Source organism: Mustela nivalis, assembly GCF_964662115.1.
Source record: "Mustela nivalis genome assembly, chromosome: 10".
Taxonomy (NCBI): domain Eukaryota; kingdom Metazoa; phylum Chordata; class Mammalia; order Carnivora; family Mustelidae; genus Mustela; species Mustela nivalis.
This window is the reverse complement of record NC_139029.1, coordinates 97,069,005-97,088,160: the sequence shown is the minus strand read 5'-3', so window position 1 is coordinate 97,088,160 and position 19,156 is coordinate 97,069,005. Positions and strand designations below refer to the sequence as shown.

The following is a 19,156-nucleotide window of genomic DNA, read 5'->3' as shown; positions in this document are numbered from 1 at the left end:
ACAGTGGGACCTAGGGCTATTTATCTATGAAGGGCATACCAAGACCAATAGAGCAAAGGTACTAGGCATAGTTTGACAGGTTGCTTTAAAGGGACTAAGGACGGACAATTAAGAAAAGAAGGTGATGTTGATATAATAAATGAGCTTTTTATTTCCTTCATGAGTTACATGAACTCTTGATTTATAATATTAGAAAACAAAACATCAGTTGTTGTATTAATAATACAGGACATTTATTGAACCAGACAGTATTCTGAGGCAAAACTATGCTCCAAATAAAAGGTTCTCATCTTAATCCTGTGTGTGTGTGTGTGTGTATACTCTTCTATATACAGAGGCAGCAAAATTTAAAATGATATGCATAGCAAACTGCAGTAGAATAAGCTATGTCTGTGAAAATAAATTTAGAGCTAGAGGAGCAATAAAAGTCGGTTATAGCAACAAGTTGGAAATGACAGCAGCCTTCTTGGAAAATCACTGAAATAAAGTTGGTATCATCTTCCAATCACTTATAAATATCTGGATACTTAGGGCAATAATAAGATCATTTATGAACTGCAGCAAACACTGAACATCTTCTAAAATTAGATACATAGAAATATACATAAAATTGTATGGTTTAAATTCAACAATATGCTAAATGCCAGTGGTATGCCCTTTCTCTCATCTGACCTCCTTGGCTTTACTTTTCACTGAATTCATTCAGTGAAATAATTATTGAGCTCTTTCTGTTACAGGAATCATTACGCCAAAGATTTAAGTAATAACTCATTTTCTCACACATATAATTATCATAGCCGAGGCTCAACAGGAAGAATCCTTCCCTCCCCAGCTTTTATGACTGGTGGAGGTCTCCATGAATTTACTTCTGGTAAGATCTGCCTGCTGAGTAGCAGCCTAAGGCTGCACCTGTGGAATCCTGGTATTAATTATAAGCCATTTCCTGCTGGAGTGTTCATAAAAGGTCTAAATAAAAAAAGAGCACACTCTCCATCTGTCCTAAAGCAAATGCTTATAAACAGAGACAGAATATAAGGAAGGATGTGTTAATTTCTATAAGGAAAGTACAAAGTCCTATAAAACTTCAAAATGGGAGCAACCATTTCCAACTTCAGAACAAAGTTTCCTGGAACCAATATAGAAGTTCTGTTTTTGTTGTTGTTGTTGTTGTTGTTGTAAATTCCAGTTAGTTAACATACAGGGTAATATTAGTTTCAGATGTATAATATAGTGATTCAACACTTCCATACATCACTTGGTGCTCATCATGACAAGTGCCTCCCTTAATCCCCACCACCTATTTTATTCAATATCCCCCAACCCCCACTCCCATTAACCATCAGTTTGTTCTCTATAGTTAAGAGTCAGTTTCTTAGTTTGTCTTTGTCTCTCTTTTTCCCTTTGCTCATTTGTTTCGTTTCTTAAATTCCACGTATGAGTGAAATCATATCTTTGTCTTTCTCCGACTGACTTCTTTTGCTTAGCATGATACACTCTAGCTCCATCCATGTCATTGCATTCTTTTTGATGGTTGAGTAATATTCCACATCATATATCTATTTTATACATATGTGTGTGCGTGTGTGTGTGTGTGTGTGTGTGTGTGTGACCTCTTCTTTATCCATTCATCATTTGGTGGACACAGGCTATTTCCAGAATTTGTCTATTGGAAATAATGCTACTATAAACATCATGGTGCATGTACCCCTTTGAATTACTGTTTTTGTATTCTTTGGGTAAATAGCTACTAGTGCAATTGCTGGTTGTAGGGTAGTTCCATTTTTAACTTTTTGAGGCACTTCCATACTGTTTTCCAGAGTGGCTGCACCAGTTTGCATTCCCACCAACAGTGTAAGAGCGTTCCCCTTTCTCTATATCCTCACCAGCACTTGTTTTTTGCATTGTTGATTTTGACCATTCTGACAGATGTCAGACTTGATTTGTATTTCCTTGGTGATCAGTGACATTGAGTATCTTTTCATGTGTTTGTGGGCCATCTATATGTATCTTTTGGAAAAATGTTTATTGATGTCTTCTGCCCATTTTTTAAATTGGATTATTTTAGAGATGTTGAGTTCAATAAGTTCTTTATATATTTTGGATACTAACTCTTTAACAGAAATTCCATTTCAAAATATCTTCTAGTTGAAGGTTGCCTTTTATTTTTGTTGATTGTTTCCTTTGCTGTGCAGAAACTTTTTTCTTGATGAAGCCCCAATAGTTTAATTTTGCTTTTGTTTCCCTTGCCTCAGGAGCCATACCTAGAAAAAGCTGCTATAGTCAATGTCAAAAAGGTTACTGCCTGTGTTCTCTAGGATTTTTATGGTTTCAGGTCTCACATTTAGCTCTTTAATTCATTTTGAATGTATTTTTGTGTATGGTGTAAGAAAGTGGTCCACTTTCTTTCTTTCTTTCTTCCTTCCTTCTTTTTTTTACATGCTGCTGTCCAGTTTTCCCACTACCATTTGTTGAAGAGACTATCTTTTTTCCTTTGGATTATTCTCTCTTGTTTTGTCAAAGACTGACCATATAGTTGTGGATTCATTTCTGGGTTTTCTGTTCTGTTCCATTGGTCTATGTGTCTATTTTTGTGCCAGTACCATATTGTTTTAATTGGTATAATTTTGTAATATAACTTGAAGTCTGGAATTGTGTATTTCTGTTTCATTTTTTTTAATGGTGGAATACAGACAAATAAGAATGGGAAGAAAGGCCTTTCCATGAAGAGACAGTGGCATTAACAAAGAAGTAAAAGGGAAGAGCTCTGTGCAAACTTAGAAATTCTATGAACACCAAGACAAAGGATCCATGTAATGTAAGGCAGCAATGGCCTAGAGAAGTGTTTTGGATCTAGACTGTGGAAAGTCTTGTATGTGGAGCTCTAAGGGGACTAAATTTCATTAGAGGCCCCCAAAGGTTGCTGAGCAAGGGGAGAAGCCATAATTAGAATGCTGCTTTAAGGGGATTAATCTGGGAGAATGATTTGGGGGATGGGGAATGGAAGGGTAGGAAAGTATGGTGATGGGGGAATCAAAGGATTATTAAGATTGATAAGGGTAGAGGAGAGAAAGTTCACTGAGTAGAATTATATGTTATTGAAGAAATCATCATCATCCAGCATAAATGACCCACTAGGTTCTATGCACTGGCAAAAAGACTTTTGCGAAGAGCCATATATATATATGGCAGGAACTCGGATCCACATATTCCTATAAGCATTATTATGAGTACCTTACAGATGAGAAAACTAAAGTTTAGTGAGATTAGATAATTTTCTTGGCATCACAGAACTGGTACAACCAGGCCTAACTTGATCCCAAGAGTCACGTACCTTCTGCTTTATTGCACTTCCTCTTGAGAAGGGGCCAGTAAACTTTAAAATGACAAGTATAATGTTCATGTGATTGCTTATTCTCTAGACATTTGCTTCTCTAGGTCACTGAGTTTCACAGCTTGCTGGCATGGGGTTGGCTGGAAAGTTGCCAGCCATTGGAGAAGCCAAAGTTGCCTGCCCGGAGAGAAGGATCTTCCTTCACAACCAAGATGGCCAGGTAACTAGTATCCTATGGAAGGCCAACCTGGCTCTCTCCCCGGAACTGGCAAGAGCTTCCACATAGTCTGGTCCTTAACATCTCCCTTCGGACACCCTTATGCCGCACACTTAGCCTCTGCTTAAGAGACCTCTTTTCTCTTCCAGCAAATTTATGGAATGGCTGCTTAGCTCATTCTCCCCATGGGAGGACAGGAATCCAAATCAGGGATTTGGGTAAACAGCTCCATATCCCTTTTCCATTACATTCTCCAGCTTCCTGAAAGGGGCCCAAGGTAACATAGTGAGTAAAGTGTGGGCCTGAACGACTATAAAGTAGAATGGCCCATGCAGTCTTTGTTCATGGGGAGTATTAGGAAAAGGTTATGAGGAGTCTTTTATTTGGCGTGTAAAATAAATTGTTCAATGTCGCTCATTTTAAAACCTCAACAGCAACCTAATTAATGTACTAACGAGAAACAATTCACTTTAATTCATTCACTGAATTAGAGGCCCCTTTAAAAGCTCCTTGGAATGAGGATTCCTTAGCATAACATTTTTACTTATCACTTGCAGAAATGGTCCACACCACTAATTACTTTCATCTCTCCTGTTTTCCCACTTTGCACCTCTCCTACTTTTGAAGAAAGTACTCTTGCCATAAATCCCAACTAGACCCTAGATAGTGTCCCTTGGTCATCCATCAGCTTCAGCACTCACCACCTCCCCTCTGCCTGCAGGGCTGTGCGCAGTTTGACCTTTTAGCTATAGACTGTGTGTAAACAGAGCTTCCTACATGCACCTTGGGACTCATGTGTTTAAAGCCCTGATTTTATACACAGAAATTTTAGTGGCAGTAGCCAAATAGAGACATGGAGATAAATTCACAAGACACCTTTGCTCCTTCATCATAATTCATTGAGTCAAACAAGAGTGTAGAGGCAGTGACAACAAAGGATGATTTATAATTCTGCTCTACATGTCACCATGGCAAGATATATAAGTGGCTTTCATGAAACAGATTTAAAAGTTGCAAAGCAGTTATCAGAATGGTACCATGGGTAATTTGTTCCAAACTTTAATGGCATTTTATTACAGTTAGGGTACAGACTTTGGAATCAGGCTACCAGGGTTTATATCTTGGCTCTAACATTTGCTAGCTATGTGACCTTGGGTGAGTCATTTAACCTCTTACTATTCTCATCGACAAAACGGGGTTCATATTAGCACAAACCTCCCTGGATTAAATAAGCTAATGGATGTCAAGTGCTTAAAATCATGCTTGGTACATGGTAAACATAAATGTGTGCTAGGATCACCTCTACCATCACTATTGTTTATATGGTGTTTGTTAATAATGCTAAATGATTTCAACACAAATATGAAAATAACATCCATTTAACCAAAACCTTAAAGAACACCGATATTTACTTAGATTCATCGTTATTACAACTGTTTAAAAAAAATTAGAAGATGAGAATGTAATCAGTGAGTCAAAATTTTAGGTGACTAAATAGTGAAACTTGGTATGCTGCACTCAGGATTAAAGAATATGTGAAGCATTTTGGAGACTACAAAGTGTTACGTTAGAACAGGATATTACAGAAGATAAGAGATTCCACTTGAAAATTTTTTGCAAGGTGAGATTTGTTATTTTATTTTAAGCTTTCACATACCCTTAATGAAAAATCTACAACTTATCATCCTAAAAACCTGGGATAAGCAGCAATGGAACCAAAGTCATTCATTTAGGACTCTAACCACAGTGGACTTGCCTGGCCCTATAGTGAGTCCCAGTCAGAGCATCAGGGCAGGAATGCAGAGAGACAGCCCTGCATGCTGGCTCCTGTCCTAGCCTAGAGGGCAAGGGATTGAGAAGCAGAAGCGGTGAGAATCTGCATTGGTTAGAAATCAGAGTGGCTTAACTCTGCCTTTTATTTATTTATTTTTAAAGATTTTATTTATTTATTTATTTGACAGAGAGAGGGAATACAAGCAGGGGGAGTAGAAGAGGGAGAAGCAGGGTCCCTGCTGAGCAGGGAGCCCGATGTGGGGCTTGATCCCAAGACTGGGAGATCATGACCTGAGCTGAAGGCAGACACCCAGTGAATGAGCCACCCAGGAGCCCTTAACTCTGCCTTTTAGGAAACATAGTGGGCAGTCAAAAGGCAGTTCCTTAACCAACCAGAAGTACATTCAAAAGATGCCAGGATGACTGTGTGCCATTAAAAAAAGAAAGCTGGAGATGAATTTTGATAAATGGCTAGAGGCCCAACAGAACTCAGATGTCAGGGTGGTGTGAAAACCTTGACATGATCTTGACTCATCCAGTAAGCAGGGACGTTAAGAGAAAGTGTTATGCCTCCTATTGGGAATAAAAGATACGGTATTGCTAAGAAATGATATATAGAGAAAACTGTAAATGCTCAGACAGAGTTAAATTAAGTCAAGCTGGAGTCCATGTAGCACCTCTGTGCCTATAAATTATCTCTCTGCATCCAGTGTCTCACACCAGCAGAGCAGTGGCCACCCTCCATGAGTAAATGTCTCCTGTGGAAATTCAAAAAGACGCCTTAGGCCTCATGTTGCAGTCTCAGAGAAATTCCTGAACCCTGAATGGTAGCGGTAGAATGGAATCAAGAGCAGAGCTGGATAACCGTTCTTTATGAGGAGGCTAGAGGCCGGGTTAGTTATAATAATGACTGAGGGAATCCAGAGAACCATCTTTGTGTACAATGATCAGCATACTACGCAGAGGTAAGCTGGGTTTAGAAAGAAAGAAGGAAGGAAGGAGAGAGAGAAAAAGAAAAATCAACTACTATTATCTTTAGTGCCTGTGCAGCTTAAAATAAATGGAACATACGTTGCATTTTATTGATAAAATACACACATATCAAAGTGAATACTCTCAAACTACTTATTTTCTGTGCAGCTCCTAGAACACAATTCATCCATCATATGTGGTCCTCGGCCAGCAAACTTACTTGGATATGTTAGGAAGCTGAAGTATTTTTCAAATGTCATCATAAGAAATTTAAGATTGTGTGGCCTCATCTCCCAGGTCCTTGTTTATGTGTGGGGGAGGAGATGGTTTGGGGAGTGGAGGTAGTGAGGTCAAGGAAGCAGGGCTCTAGCTACTCCTCTATTCCTGAAATCAGAAAAACTCTGCTTTTATGTTTTATCTAACAGGAATTGATACAAAATCTTATTTGGTAAGAGAAGACGACTGGACCGGTGGAAAAAGCATATATGAGGCTGAATTTGAATCCTGGTGCTGCCATTTACTAGCTCTGACCTAGGAAAGTTACCTAATCTTTCCAAGCCTTAGTTTCCTCTTCTATAAAATGGATACAATATTATTTGCCCAAGATAAAGTATGTATAGCACATAGCACAGGGACTTAGCCCATAGAAAGTGCTAGCTACATATCCATTCTTTTTCTGAAAGACAGGATTTTGTATGGATATAGGCTTAAGTATATATATTTGGGTAAGTCTCTGCAGACAGTTCTTCTGTAACTTGCAGCCATGCAAAAGACTGAGAAAGATCTCAGGGAGCAGCCTTTACTCTCTTTAGCAATTCCTGGCTGTGGATGCCAAGAACAGTTACTACCAAAAATCCTCAGCATCTTCTTACTATTCCTCCTCTTTGTTTTCATCAGTTACCATCAATAGTTTCCACTGTCTACTCAAATATACTTTTAAAAATTATTTCTAATAAGCTAAGTCAGTTCGCAAGGAAAACCAATCTAAAAAGGTTTCTCTCTCTCACTCTCTCTCTCTCTCTCAAATAAATAAAATTAAAAAGAAAAATCTTAAAAAAAAATAAAGGGGCACCTGGGTGGCTAAGTTGGTTAGGCGGCTGCCTTCAGCTCAGGTCAGGATCCTGGAGTCCTGCTATGCAGGGCGTCTGTTTCTCCCTCTGACCCTCCCCCTTCTCATGCTCTCCCTTTCACTCTCACTCTCTGTCTCTCTCTCAAATAAATAATTTTTTTTTTAAAAAATCTTTAAAAAGGATTTTAAGTGAATGGACTCCTAGGCGAATTAAGCTTAAAAGGGCCATTCGAGTGGGTCCATGCAAGACCATTTAAGAAAAGCACAGAGATGAAATAGCCCCCATCAAACCAGCTCAGTTATTGTCTTGCAAAATGATGTCTATAGAAGCTCCTTAGAGCTATCCAAGCTGATTAGCTCTTGATGCAAGTTGGATGAACAAAACAGAGCAGAGACAAGCTAAGGAAAAAGTCACTGGGAAAGCTACCCCATTTTAATGTCATTAAGATCACAGAAACCTACAACAAATATTAATTGCAAAACAGGGAAGGAAATCCCAATAGTAAATCTTACCATCCTAATTCCACAATTAATCAGCGTTGTGATTTTAAGCAAGTTACTTAACTAAAGTCAGTTTCCTCATGATTTAAAATAAGGTGTTAACACCTGCCTTAAAGCCTTGTTATGAACAGTTTCTTTTTGGTGGTATTCTTGCCAAAGACCTATAACCTAATCATGAGAAAACATCAAACTAGTAAATAATTAACCAATCCTCTTCAAAAGTGCCAAGGTCATGAAAGAGTGAGGAAGTGCCATAAATTAGAGGAGACATGCCAGTTAAATGCAATATGGGATCCTGGATTTGATCCCAGACCAGGACCTGTAAGAGACTAGTGGAAAAACTGGTGAAATTTGAAATGTGTCTTTAGCTAGTATTGTACCAAACTTATTTCTTGGCTTTGATCATTGTATTATGATTATGTAAAAGGAAGCTTGGTGAAGGAGGTAAATTTTGCTAATTTTGCAACTTGGTAAATCTGAAATCATTTAAAAGAAAAAAAGTTTAAAAAGGAGCAATTGTTTGAAAAGCCTAGTCATGAGAACTGAATACAAGAAAAATAATTTAATACATTGCCTTTTTTTCTTTTTCTTTTTTCTTTTTTTTTTGCAGGCATGATTGCTTCATCTAATGGCTAAACTTGGTAGCCATTAACATTAGGAATGGTCTGTTAATACTGGCCACACCCCGCTTCGGACAGCTAAGAGTGAGGCTTGTTGTTCAACTGCAGCAAAATGTGGACATTTTACACTGAATGACTCCAGATATTCTTGCAAAAGTCTACTATCCATCAATATTTCACTCTTGGTACAACACCATCATAAGTTAAGGCTTCAAGAAGTGTGGATTCTGTATTTGGCCAACGATGACAGGCTTAAATTTACCTAATGCAATCACTATTTAAACGTAGCATGTCAAATCTTCATTCCTCTGACTCTGCGACTACTCTCATCTTGTCAAACGTCAACAGTTTTTTGTGAGGTCACACCTGGCAAAATAAACAGCTTTCACATAAATTGTAGACAACTCACAATGAGTATGGCTTGAAACACTGTTATTCCCGGTTTCTCTCTATTTTTTATTTGAAACTTGAGTCTATCTCTAGACTTGAGGGGCAAAAGCCTGCCTTTGAGGTAACCAAAGGTCCTAGAAGCCAACCTTATTACTCAAGATTTTGTTTTTTAAAGAAAACGTTGAAACAACCTAAGAATCAAAATACTTTATCAGTCATAGTTTCCAAAACAGCGCTGCCTTGGCTCACTCACTTTGGCCTCTTACCTCAGGGAGTAACTAGGTAACCAAACTAGTAACCAGCAACTTGGCTATTTCTTAGTTTCTGATAGAATCATCCATATGATAAAAACGTAGTTTCTATTAGACTATTCTCTTGCAAAATAATTTTTGTTTTCTACAAAGGTTATGAGATATCGTAAAAATGTCCAATACATCTGGTTTAAGAATCTAATTCTTCCTTCACATATTTCTGCATCTGTTCACAAAAATCGCTTTGACTTCAAAGGAAGCTTTTCAAGAGAAAAAGAAGATACATACAGGAAAAGTGGCCATAAATTTCTATTCCTTTTCTAAGGCCATTTTAATAATAGCACTGTGGGACAAGTATCGATTTAGGTTTTTAGAGATCTAAAATATCACAGATGATATTAATGACTATGCATTTATATGGAGATTTACGCTTTAACACTTTATTCTCAGTCTAAAAGTGATATATCTTCAATTTTGAACATGTGGAAAATATAGAAAGTCTAAAGAAAACTTAAGTGACTTTTAATCCACTATTTAGGAAGACCAAAGCAAAACAAAAAAGACTGGTTGTTTCCTTCCAGTCTTTTTTGTGTGTGCATATATTTAATAAATATTTACTTACAAACAATATTATAATTACACTATGAAAACATTTTTGTATCTTTTCTCAGTTGGTTTTTCAAAAGACTACATTAGCTTTTCAAACCATCATAGTTCATGACTGAAAATCACATGTAGATTTATACTTTAAAAAAGAAATGCTCTTGCTTACAATTAATTCTTAGTCTACTCAAAGATAAATTAAAGGTTTAGAAACACTGATCTGTTCTGGAAATTCTGCATTTTTGAAACTATCTAGATTAGTAGTTGATTAACCTTAAGATAACCATACTCATTAATTCCACTGAAACAATACCAGAGGTTTAAGAACTTTTCTCTCAGCATTTATAATAACTTAATGCCCTAAAACTCCCTGGGTAATCATTAGTGGGCTCTAGCTTATTTTCCTTTTCTCTCTGATTTTCTATTTCTCATGACATCCTCACCTCTTCGGTTTGGAAAGAGGAAGTTTGGAGCTAAGGTTTAGTTACTTTGGTACCACAGGTTTTAACACGCTGTTAGCTAGCTATAAAATAGTAATCAACCAATTCTGGTTCTGCAGAATCAAACCCTCAAACTTCAAAGAGAGGAGTACTGAATGGATTTATCTAATTTTGAATCAATTCTTACCTAAAAGTGCTGCCTGAAATGTAAAATAACACTTAAGTAGCTGTTTCGTTGACAACGAATGGTATTTGGTTGACAACAAATGGTATTTGGTATCTGGTATTTCCTTTATCCTTAAACTAATCTGGTGAGGCCCATCTCAAGGAGGAAAACTTAACTAAAGAACATTAAGTAATTTATGAGATGACTGGAAAAACAAGTTAAACTCAAATCTTGGTTTTCATAATTCATCACGTTGCCTTCCTTTGGCTTCATAATCATGGAGCCACAGATTTTCCAAAGCTTGAAGGAACATTAATGGGTCAATCAGTCCCACCCTTCCTCCACCCATTTTATTAAAGAAAATAAATCCGGGGAGATTGATTTGTCCTGCCACAGAACTAGCGAGTGGCAGACAAATCTCTTGAACTTCGATTTCTTAATTTCAGGTCTGGTGCTCTTTTCCAATACACCAGTTCCCACACAAAATCCGCACACCTATGCATTTTAACCACGAATATGCGAGGATGCCAAGAAATCATCTGATAACCACTGAATCTCAATTTTCTTCACAGCTCCCTGAAGATATGTCCCAAGAGATGTACAACAAAGTGCCTACCACCAAGATCGTACTTGTAAGACATTTACTAAATATCTGAATGAGTGAAAGGTGAGATATAGATATATATATCTATATCTCACCTTTCACTCATTCAGACATTTCACTCATTCATTTACTAAATGTCTGAATATATATATATACATATATATATATACTGTATAATATATATATATATATATTTCCCTCCTCCCCCAAGAGGGTAAAATTGGAAATACTGACGGGGTGGGTTGAAGCTGGTGTTCATGCTCTCAGCACGACAGGGTAACGGAAAACAGCAACTTTGGCAACTAATAATTTCCTTACAGAGCCTGTTCCATGCAGGTCTGCCTTGGGGAATGAGGAACCCGAGAGGAAGACGCATGGACACGTGACTCTGATAGGCAGCCCTGCCAGAACGAAGATGTCAAGTGGGCGCTCCGACTTAAACCGCGCAATTCCTAACAAAACCTCCTCTAATTTCTCCACTGGCCCCTCAGTAAGAAGGGTGAAATAGTAATGGGACCGTGAGAAGGCGGGCAGCTGGGGAAAGACCCGCCTTCTGGTCTGTGAACTTCACAGAGGACCAGGCTTCCCGCGTTGCCCGGCAACAGCTGAACAGGGAAAGAGGCAGAGGCCAAACAGGGTAGCGGACGCGCGCTCCTGCCCTCCACGGCGGGTGACGTCATCGCGCATCCGTGCGACGTCGCCGCGTTCCAAGTAGGAAGGCAGTCTTCGGAGAGCGGACCTTAGGAGAAAAGCGGCTCGGTATTCTCCAGTGGAAACGCGGGGAGAGAAACCAGTGGAGGGAGGGGAGACAAGAAGGACCTAGTCGAATCGGAAGCTGGCGGGAGAAAGGCCAGCTATGGTTACCTGGGGAGTCTGAGCAGCTTCGGGTCCTTTATGAAGTGCCCGGATGCAGCTCCAGCACCCACGCGCCTTCCACGTTGAGCGCATCGCCATCTTGAGAGGGGAGGAGCCGTAGTGACTTGAGTGACGTCTGCCCAGAGAGCCAGTCCCAGAGTTGCGGCTGTTTGGCTTGCTGCGTAAGCGCCCCGGTCTTCCGGGCGTACTGGAGTCCGGTCTTTGCCCAGCAGGTGGGGACAGGAACGGGGTGGGGTTTGGCTTTTAAGTGTTTGCCCTGGAGACCTGGTCTTGGTGCAGGCTTCCTGGTGGGAGAATGTCTTTCGGGGATTTTAGTAGCAGCATTTCAGATTGAAAGTCAAATAAATTGTCTTTGGGCTTCTAGCCATGCAGAGGCAGCTTTTAAGAAGTGTCTCTACGAATGTGGCCTACCCAATGCGGTTAGAGTGCATTAAGTGGTCCTATGAGACTTATGTGGCCTCATTGATGCATTCAGTCTACAAATCTTTGTTAAAGGGGCGCCTGGGTGGCTCAGTGGGTTAAGCCGCTGCCTTCGGCTCAGGTCATGATCTCAGAGTCCTGGGATCGAGTCCCGCATCGGGCTCTCTCCTCAGCAGAGAGCCTGCTTCCCTCTCTCTCTCTCTGCCTGCCTCTCCATCTACTTGTGATTTCTCTCTGTCAAATAAATAAATAAAATATTTTAAAAAAAATTAAAAAAAAAAAGAACAAATCTTTGTTAAACCCATCTACAGACCTTTGTTAAACCCTACCATCTGCTGGCTACTGAAGGTGCAAAACACCTATCTTAACATGGCCTAGTGCATAGCAGGCAAATAAACAACGCACTGTTTCAAGTGTTATAGAAGCAAACCCCAAGACTGGGGAAGAGGGATAGTTAAAATTGTGGCGCTTAAGCCTGGTCCAGGGAGGGCTTCAGAAGGTGATACCTGATGAAAGAAATTGTTTGCATTTTGGGTTAAATTATGAGAAGAATCCACACTGCATTCCTGCTTCTGCTCATGCCCTCAAAAAGCTCCCAGACAGAAAAGAACCTATCAATAAACATGTAGAAAGAAGAGATTAGTCAGAGTTCCTTTATGTGTTTTCTTGTATTTATCTATTGAACAAATACTGAAAATTACCACATTTCCACAGGGAGAGGTACAAGATAAATGGAATAAGGATGCCCATACTCTTAAAGCAACTGAAATCTTAACAGGTTAAGACAAAGTTTGTGAATTAAAACCATACATTAAGATCTCTTAAGAGTGGTATGAAGTACTGGTGAAATTTAAGAGCAATTGGTGTAATGTAGAAATAAGCAGGGAAGGAATTGGAATGATGGAGGCCAAAAAAACAAAAACCCTAAGAAAATCAAGTGTTATTCTTAAATCAGTTGAGTTTGGTTTTGTCTCATAAATTTGAGATGTGTGCCTTAGTTCCGAATGTGATGACTATTAAGTAGGTCAGGAGGTCAGGAGAGAGCCAAACTACAAAACGGATGGTAATTAAAAGTATGGAACTCTTTGAGACCACCAGGTAGAATCTGTGGAATAGAAGTGCTCAGATGATGGAAATGAGAAGTAAGTAGTCAAAAGATATTTACAACCCCAAAAATGTGGTGGTTACTGAAACTGAGCTAAGAGGCTTGCCAGTGAAAGGGATGATTGATCATTATAAAGATGCACAGTATCCCTTGTAAACATTCAGTTTTATAAATGCCTAAGCATTAAAATACTGTTTTTTACAGATATGTTATTAATTAAATTAAATGACCCTAGGAATTAGTAAGGTTAGACTTCTGACATGTTCAGCCATCTGGATTAGAAGATAAAACCTAGCAATAAAAGGAGGGTTAACAGCAGAAAGCTGTCACAGGCCTGCCCACTTTATTTCCTCAAGCAGTAATTTCAGTCTTTTATCTGCAATGACTCAACGTGACTGATAATATTTCCATGGGAGATACTTCCAAGGCATATTCCCATTGAAGAGGGTATATCTGAACACAAATGGAACAACTTCAATATCTATTTTTTTAAAGTACCTGAAACTTAGAGTAATAAATAAACTAAGCGTAGAGTAGTAAATTGTTTCCCATCACAGTAGTGACTTGATGACTCTTGAGTGTCACTCAGCCAGCCAGGTTGCTCCTTGAACAAGGACTAGGTTTTCTATTTTTTAAATTTCTCCTGGCACCTAGTATAATACTTTGCACAGAGCAGGCACATATTTTAAATCTAAGTTTTACTTCGACAAAGTATGTAACTAATTTTCAGAGGTTGGTATGTTTTTAATGGCCGGGAGGGAAAGCTGACAGTAGAAAAGACACTAGTCTTAATTTAAAGCAAAGCTAGTTTCGTCTGCTTTTGTTCTCTTACAACCACATTCTGAAACCTTTTGGCATTGGGAAAGTAGCATGAAAAGCTCAACATTGTGTAAGGTCACCATTTTCTGCTCCTCTAAGAAGTGCACTAGTCAACATATTTTAATGAGAATTTTAAATTTTAATGAGTCTCAAAGTATCTAATTTTGTTTCTCCAATTCTAAGTGTCAGGTTGGTATTAGATATTGATCAAAGTTAATCCTGCATCTTCAGGAAAATTATTATTCAGTGTATCTTTTAATGAAAAATTGTATAATACACTTTTGAAATGTTTGCATACGAAGTGATTAACATTTTACAAGCTTGCATAATGCAGGAGTAGTTCGGTTACATGAGAAGTTCACTTGTGGAATAGTTCATTGTCCAACAGTGTTTTTAAATGAAGCATCACTGTATTTACTGGCACTATTTCACCACTGCTATTATTTTGGTTTGTTGGTAAGCCAACGAACTTTAGTAAAATGATATATAAATGTTGTACTCAAAGCAGACTTTAGATACAGTTAAAAACTTGTATAGTCCTATACTTTTGGCATACACTGTATGTCTACAGATGTTTGTGCCTACAACTTTGAAAACTTGTTTAAAATTTGATTTCTCATCAACATTTTTATTTTATAATAAGTTCTGGTAATTCTGCTCTTTCCTTAACAGTCCCTGCAAATCTCGTCTTGCTTGAAACAATAGATTAAAACCAGACTGGCAGTTGGGGAACGCTTTCTATTGCAACCATGTGTGTCAGAAGAAAGGATTAGGTTTCCTTGTCCAAGAACATCAAGGGGAACCTCCACCTCTGCAGACACACCTTTATTCCTCGGTAATGGAGAGTTTATATCTAGTTAGATTTAAATGGGATAAGGAAAGAGTTTAAATCCACTCTTAGCTCTAGTAGTGTAATCAGCCCTCCAGTCTCAAAGTATCTAATTTTGTTTCTCTAATTTAATTCTAAGTGTCAGGTTGGTATTAGATGCTGATCAAGGTAATGGAGAGTTGCCCTACATATTTATTCACTTAAGGAAGAATTTTGCAGACTGCAAAGACTAGATGGCATCTATGTTCAAAACTTACTTAAAGCACAACCCATTCACCTCTGACCTTTCCTTTATATTAAATACGTTTTTCAAATATGGAGGAGGAGATTCCATAGTGGAGGTAAACCTTGCTCTTCATAAGTTGGGGTAGGGCCATACCATCTTATGTTGGACTCAGATTCTAAGGACCTAAATCAAAGTGAGACAGAGTCCACCTTTCTGTGAGATCACTTATGAGTGTCACTGAAGTATGCGGGAAACTGTAACAATGACTGGGGGATTGCCTTCCCCCCACCACCATCTTTGGCTTAATTCTAGTTCTGCCCCTCGTTTCATAGCGATGAAAGTAATCCAAAGATACTAAGTACCTTGACAAAAATCACACAATGAATAAGAGTAGGATAGAAAGAACCACAATCTCCAGACAAGGTGTCTACATTAAGTGACATCAGTATAAAGTGAAGTAGTTAAGGCTAGGGCTGATCCAAAGGCAAGGTTTCACCTAAAGACACATATTTGTGTCAGGTGTCCAAGTCGAGGCAACTAAATGATTTTTAAAGGGTTGATGTACTCATCTCTGACTCCTAACATTAAAAGATGCTGTCTTTCCCTAGCAGTCTGTGGTGAAGTGCATATTATACCATCTTCTTTGTGTAAGGATAATAAGCGGGGGCCTATCTGGTCTTTGGGAAAATGGCTTAGGAGGCTTAAGGGAGACTTTACTATCACTTTCCTGGAAGATGCCATCTAGCAAAATTAAAGAAGTGGCTATGTGATGTGGGTAGCAAAATAGAATTTTTCTCAGAGCACCTTTCCCTTAAAATTAAGAGCCAAGGCATAGTTTCTTCCAGATTCAACTTTTTTTTTTTTTTTTTTTTTTTTTTTTAACCTTAAGAACCTTCTTTCCCACTTCACAACTGGGACTGGGGAAAGGTGACAAGGGTGGAAAGAGAGCAGACATAAGTGGATAATTTGCATGTGCTGATCTTCAGAGAAATGACTCCATTACTTGTAGAATCCTTAGCGTGGGGTGCCAGGAAAAGGACTGATTATATGGGGATGGTGCAGGCCCTGGAACTTTTGTTCATACTTAATCTTTTCTCTATATACGTTTTCAAACTGCTGTTTCCACATCAGAGTACAGCTCTTCAAAGAGGACAGAGAATTGCTCCTGTAAGTATGGATCCAAAATGGGGAAAACAATTTTCTAGAAATGTAGGAGACTACTTTCAGTATTTTCTATTCCCATTGTTCAGTCTTAAGATACATGTTCCATGGAAGAAATGGAGCTTAGAAATCAGCAAATTAAAGTTTTGGAAGAGCATTTTACTTTGTTCTCTCTCTTTGCATGCCGTATCTGTCCCAGAAGGTACGGCCCTGAAGACAAAACTTATATGTTACCAGAACACTCATTCTGTATTAAAATCACCCTTTGCTCCCAGCTACTTCATAATGGGTGAATAGGCTTCCCACTTCTGAGTCTATGTTTTACAAAAAGAACTAGGTCTCAACAGAGTTTCTTGGAGTGTTTTTTAAATAGGCTCCTTTCTATTTTGTCTAGTAATCAAACTCTATTAGATCCTTTCCCATATTCTATCTCTGTGGTGTGATGCTAGGAATGACTGAAAGTGAGACACCATGGTTAGATCGTGATCTTTCTTAAAAAACAACATGAAAAGATAATCTTGATCTCCCTGAAGCAGGGAGAGTGTTAAACCTCACTGCCTCAGTCAAATCCCATCTTAACCAGTTAGATCTGGAAAGGTTAGATTTTTCCAAAATCCACTGACAGTTGCAATCAGCTGTCATTTTCTTTACTTTTTGTCCTTAATAAGTAGAAGTGAGCATGAACTCGGAGAAAATTTGTATGCTGACCCCATTACTGATCTCAGTGAACCATTTAACCTTCATGTGCCTCTTTTTTCATATCTGTAAAGTGAGTAAAAATAGGATGGATACAAAGAAAATGAAAACACTAATTTGAAAAGATCTTCTGTACCCCTATGTTTATTATAGTATTATTTATAATAGTCAAGATATGGAAGCAACGTGTCACCTGGTAGACAAGTGATTAAGGAAGATCTCTCACACACACGTGTGCATGCCTGTGTGTGCACACACAGAGAATATTATGCAGCCATGAAAAGGATAAGATCATGCCATTTGAGACAGCATGGATGGAACTAAGGAGGTATTGTGCTAAGTGAAATAAGTCAGACTGGGAAAGACAAATAACATATGATTTCTCTCATGTAGAATCTAAAAAAGCAAATGAGTAAAGAAAAAAATAATCAGATCTATAAATACTTAACTACAGCTACTCTCCACCAGATAAAATGGGCCCTACTTGTCATCCTGTCACAGCCAGGTTAGATTTATGAAAAACGGAATATTAAACTTTTCTCACCTAACTGTGGCCATGAGATGGCTTTCCACATATCTTTTTTTTTTTTTTTTTTTTTTTCTAAGAGAGCATGCATGTGCGAGTGTGGGGAAGGGCAGCAGGAGAGGGGGAATCATAAGCAGGCTCCATGCTCAGTGTGGAGCCTGACTTGGGGCTTGATCTCACACTCTGAGATCTTGACCTGAACCAGAATCAAGAGATCAAGAGTTGGATGCTTAACTGACTGAGCCACCCAGGTGCCCCCTCCACATAGCTTTTCAAAGAATAAAACAAGAAAGGGTATCTGACCCATTTTCATTTTTTCTAGCTGTCTTAGGTGGCAGTTCACATAGTTCCCAATCGTTTGCTTTTGTTATTTCTCAGAAATATATTCATTATTTTGTAATTGACATTCACAGTGATTTATATGACTGAAGAGCTGCTAACCCAAGAGTTCTCGAAGAGGGTTATCTAGCAGGTGCTGTGATCTTAGGAGAGGAAGGTAGCCAATAGCCACCCATAGCCTGGCAGGTGTGGGGAATGAGATGACGGGGGTGATGGCATGGGGTGATAGCCCTGCCTCCCTCTCCTCTCATTCTCTGAGCTGATCTTTTGGTTCCTCCCATTTGCTGAATCTTGGGTCAAAGGAACATGATTTATCCGGTCCATAAAAGTCAGTCCTTGTACCCTATCCCCCATCTCCCAGAAGGCCAGAATAGGCTGAAAAATGGTAACGGTGGATCTGGAAGGCCAAATGGAAATATTCACTACAGAGCTACTATCCACCTACAGAACGAGAAATACAACTCTGAAAAAACTAGATCTTATTAAGATAACTTTCTAACCAGACATTGCATTTGAAGGCAAGGCTATGTTTTCATCTCTGACCTATCAGACTACTTGGGATGTCAGAGGGGGCCTCAGTAAATATTGGCAGATTGATTAAATGGACAAATGAACACATGTGAGGAAGAAGAGGGAGGTGTGCAGTGGGATATTTTAAAGATAATGCAGGGAATTGGGGGGGGGGGAATTTAAAGCCTAGAATAAGCCCTGGAAGCATTTTAAAACTCTCTGATATATGTCTGCTTTCTTGTGGTTTGCTTTTTCCACTAAAAAGCAGAATGCATAAAATATTCTGATTAGTTGAGGGTGATTACTTAGGTTCCAACTAATGTTTTATATATAAATCTAAATTACTGCTTTTCCTCCATTCTGCTTCTTTCTGTTCTGTCAAATCCCTGTGGGAGGGAGAAACATTCCTGTGGTGGGTAAAATAATTTCTATGGAAATTATTCAAAATGCAATTTCTGTAAACACTATGTGAAGATATGATTTATTTCTGGATTCAGCCCTTGTGCTTGCATCATCTCACTATTTATCATCAGGCTCTCTGTTTGCCAGCATCTCTTAAGGATCTGTCTGTATCAGTTCTGCATCTAAGTTGATGAACTTCCATCAGGAGGGTTAAAGCATTGGGAAACAAGAGAGAAGAAATTGTGTTCCAGTAGGCAATGGGTGTACTGAAAAGAACACTGGATTTTATACTGAGTTCTGACCCTGCTAA

At 38.7% G+C, this 19,156-nt stretch overlaps 2 protein-coding genes across 4 annotated transcripts in view; one reads left to right on the top strand and one right to left on the bottom strand.

Moving 5' to 3' along the window:
* WARS2 (tryptophanyl tRNA synthetase 2, mitochondrial) overlaps positions 1–12,271 on the bottom strand; it is a 95,303-nt gene extending 83,032 nt beyond the window's left edge. For 2 of the 3 annotated variants that reach the window (XR_014299299.1, XM_082685220.1), the window contains exon 1: positions 11,802–12,262. Coding sequence is in view for 2 of the 3 variants with exons in the window: in XM_082685220.1 (XP_082541346.1) it covers positions 11,802–11,891 (90 nt within the window). In the remaining variant the exon portion in view is untranslated. Of the gene's footprint in view, positions 1–11,801 lie in introns of all 3 variants that reach the window. The other variant, XM_082685221.1, reaches the window with a different exon arrangement.
* LOC309841768 (3 beta-hydroxysteroid dehydrogenase/Delta 5-->4-isomerase) overlaps positions 1–19,156 on the top strand; it is a 394,070-nt gene that overhangs the window by 125,574 nt on the left and 249,340 nt on the right. The window lies entirely within an intron of this gene.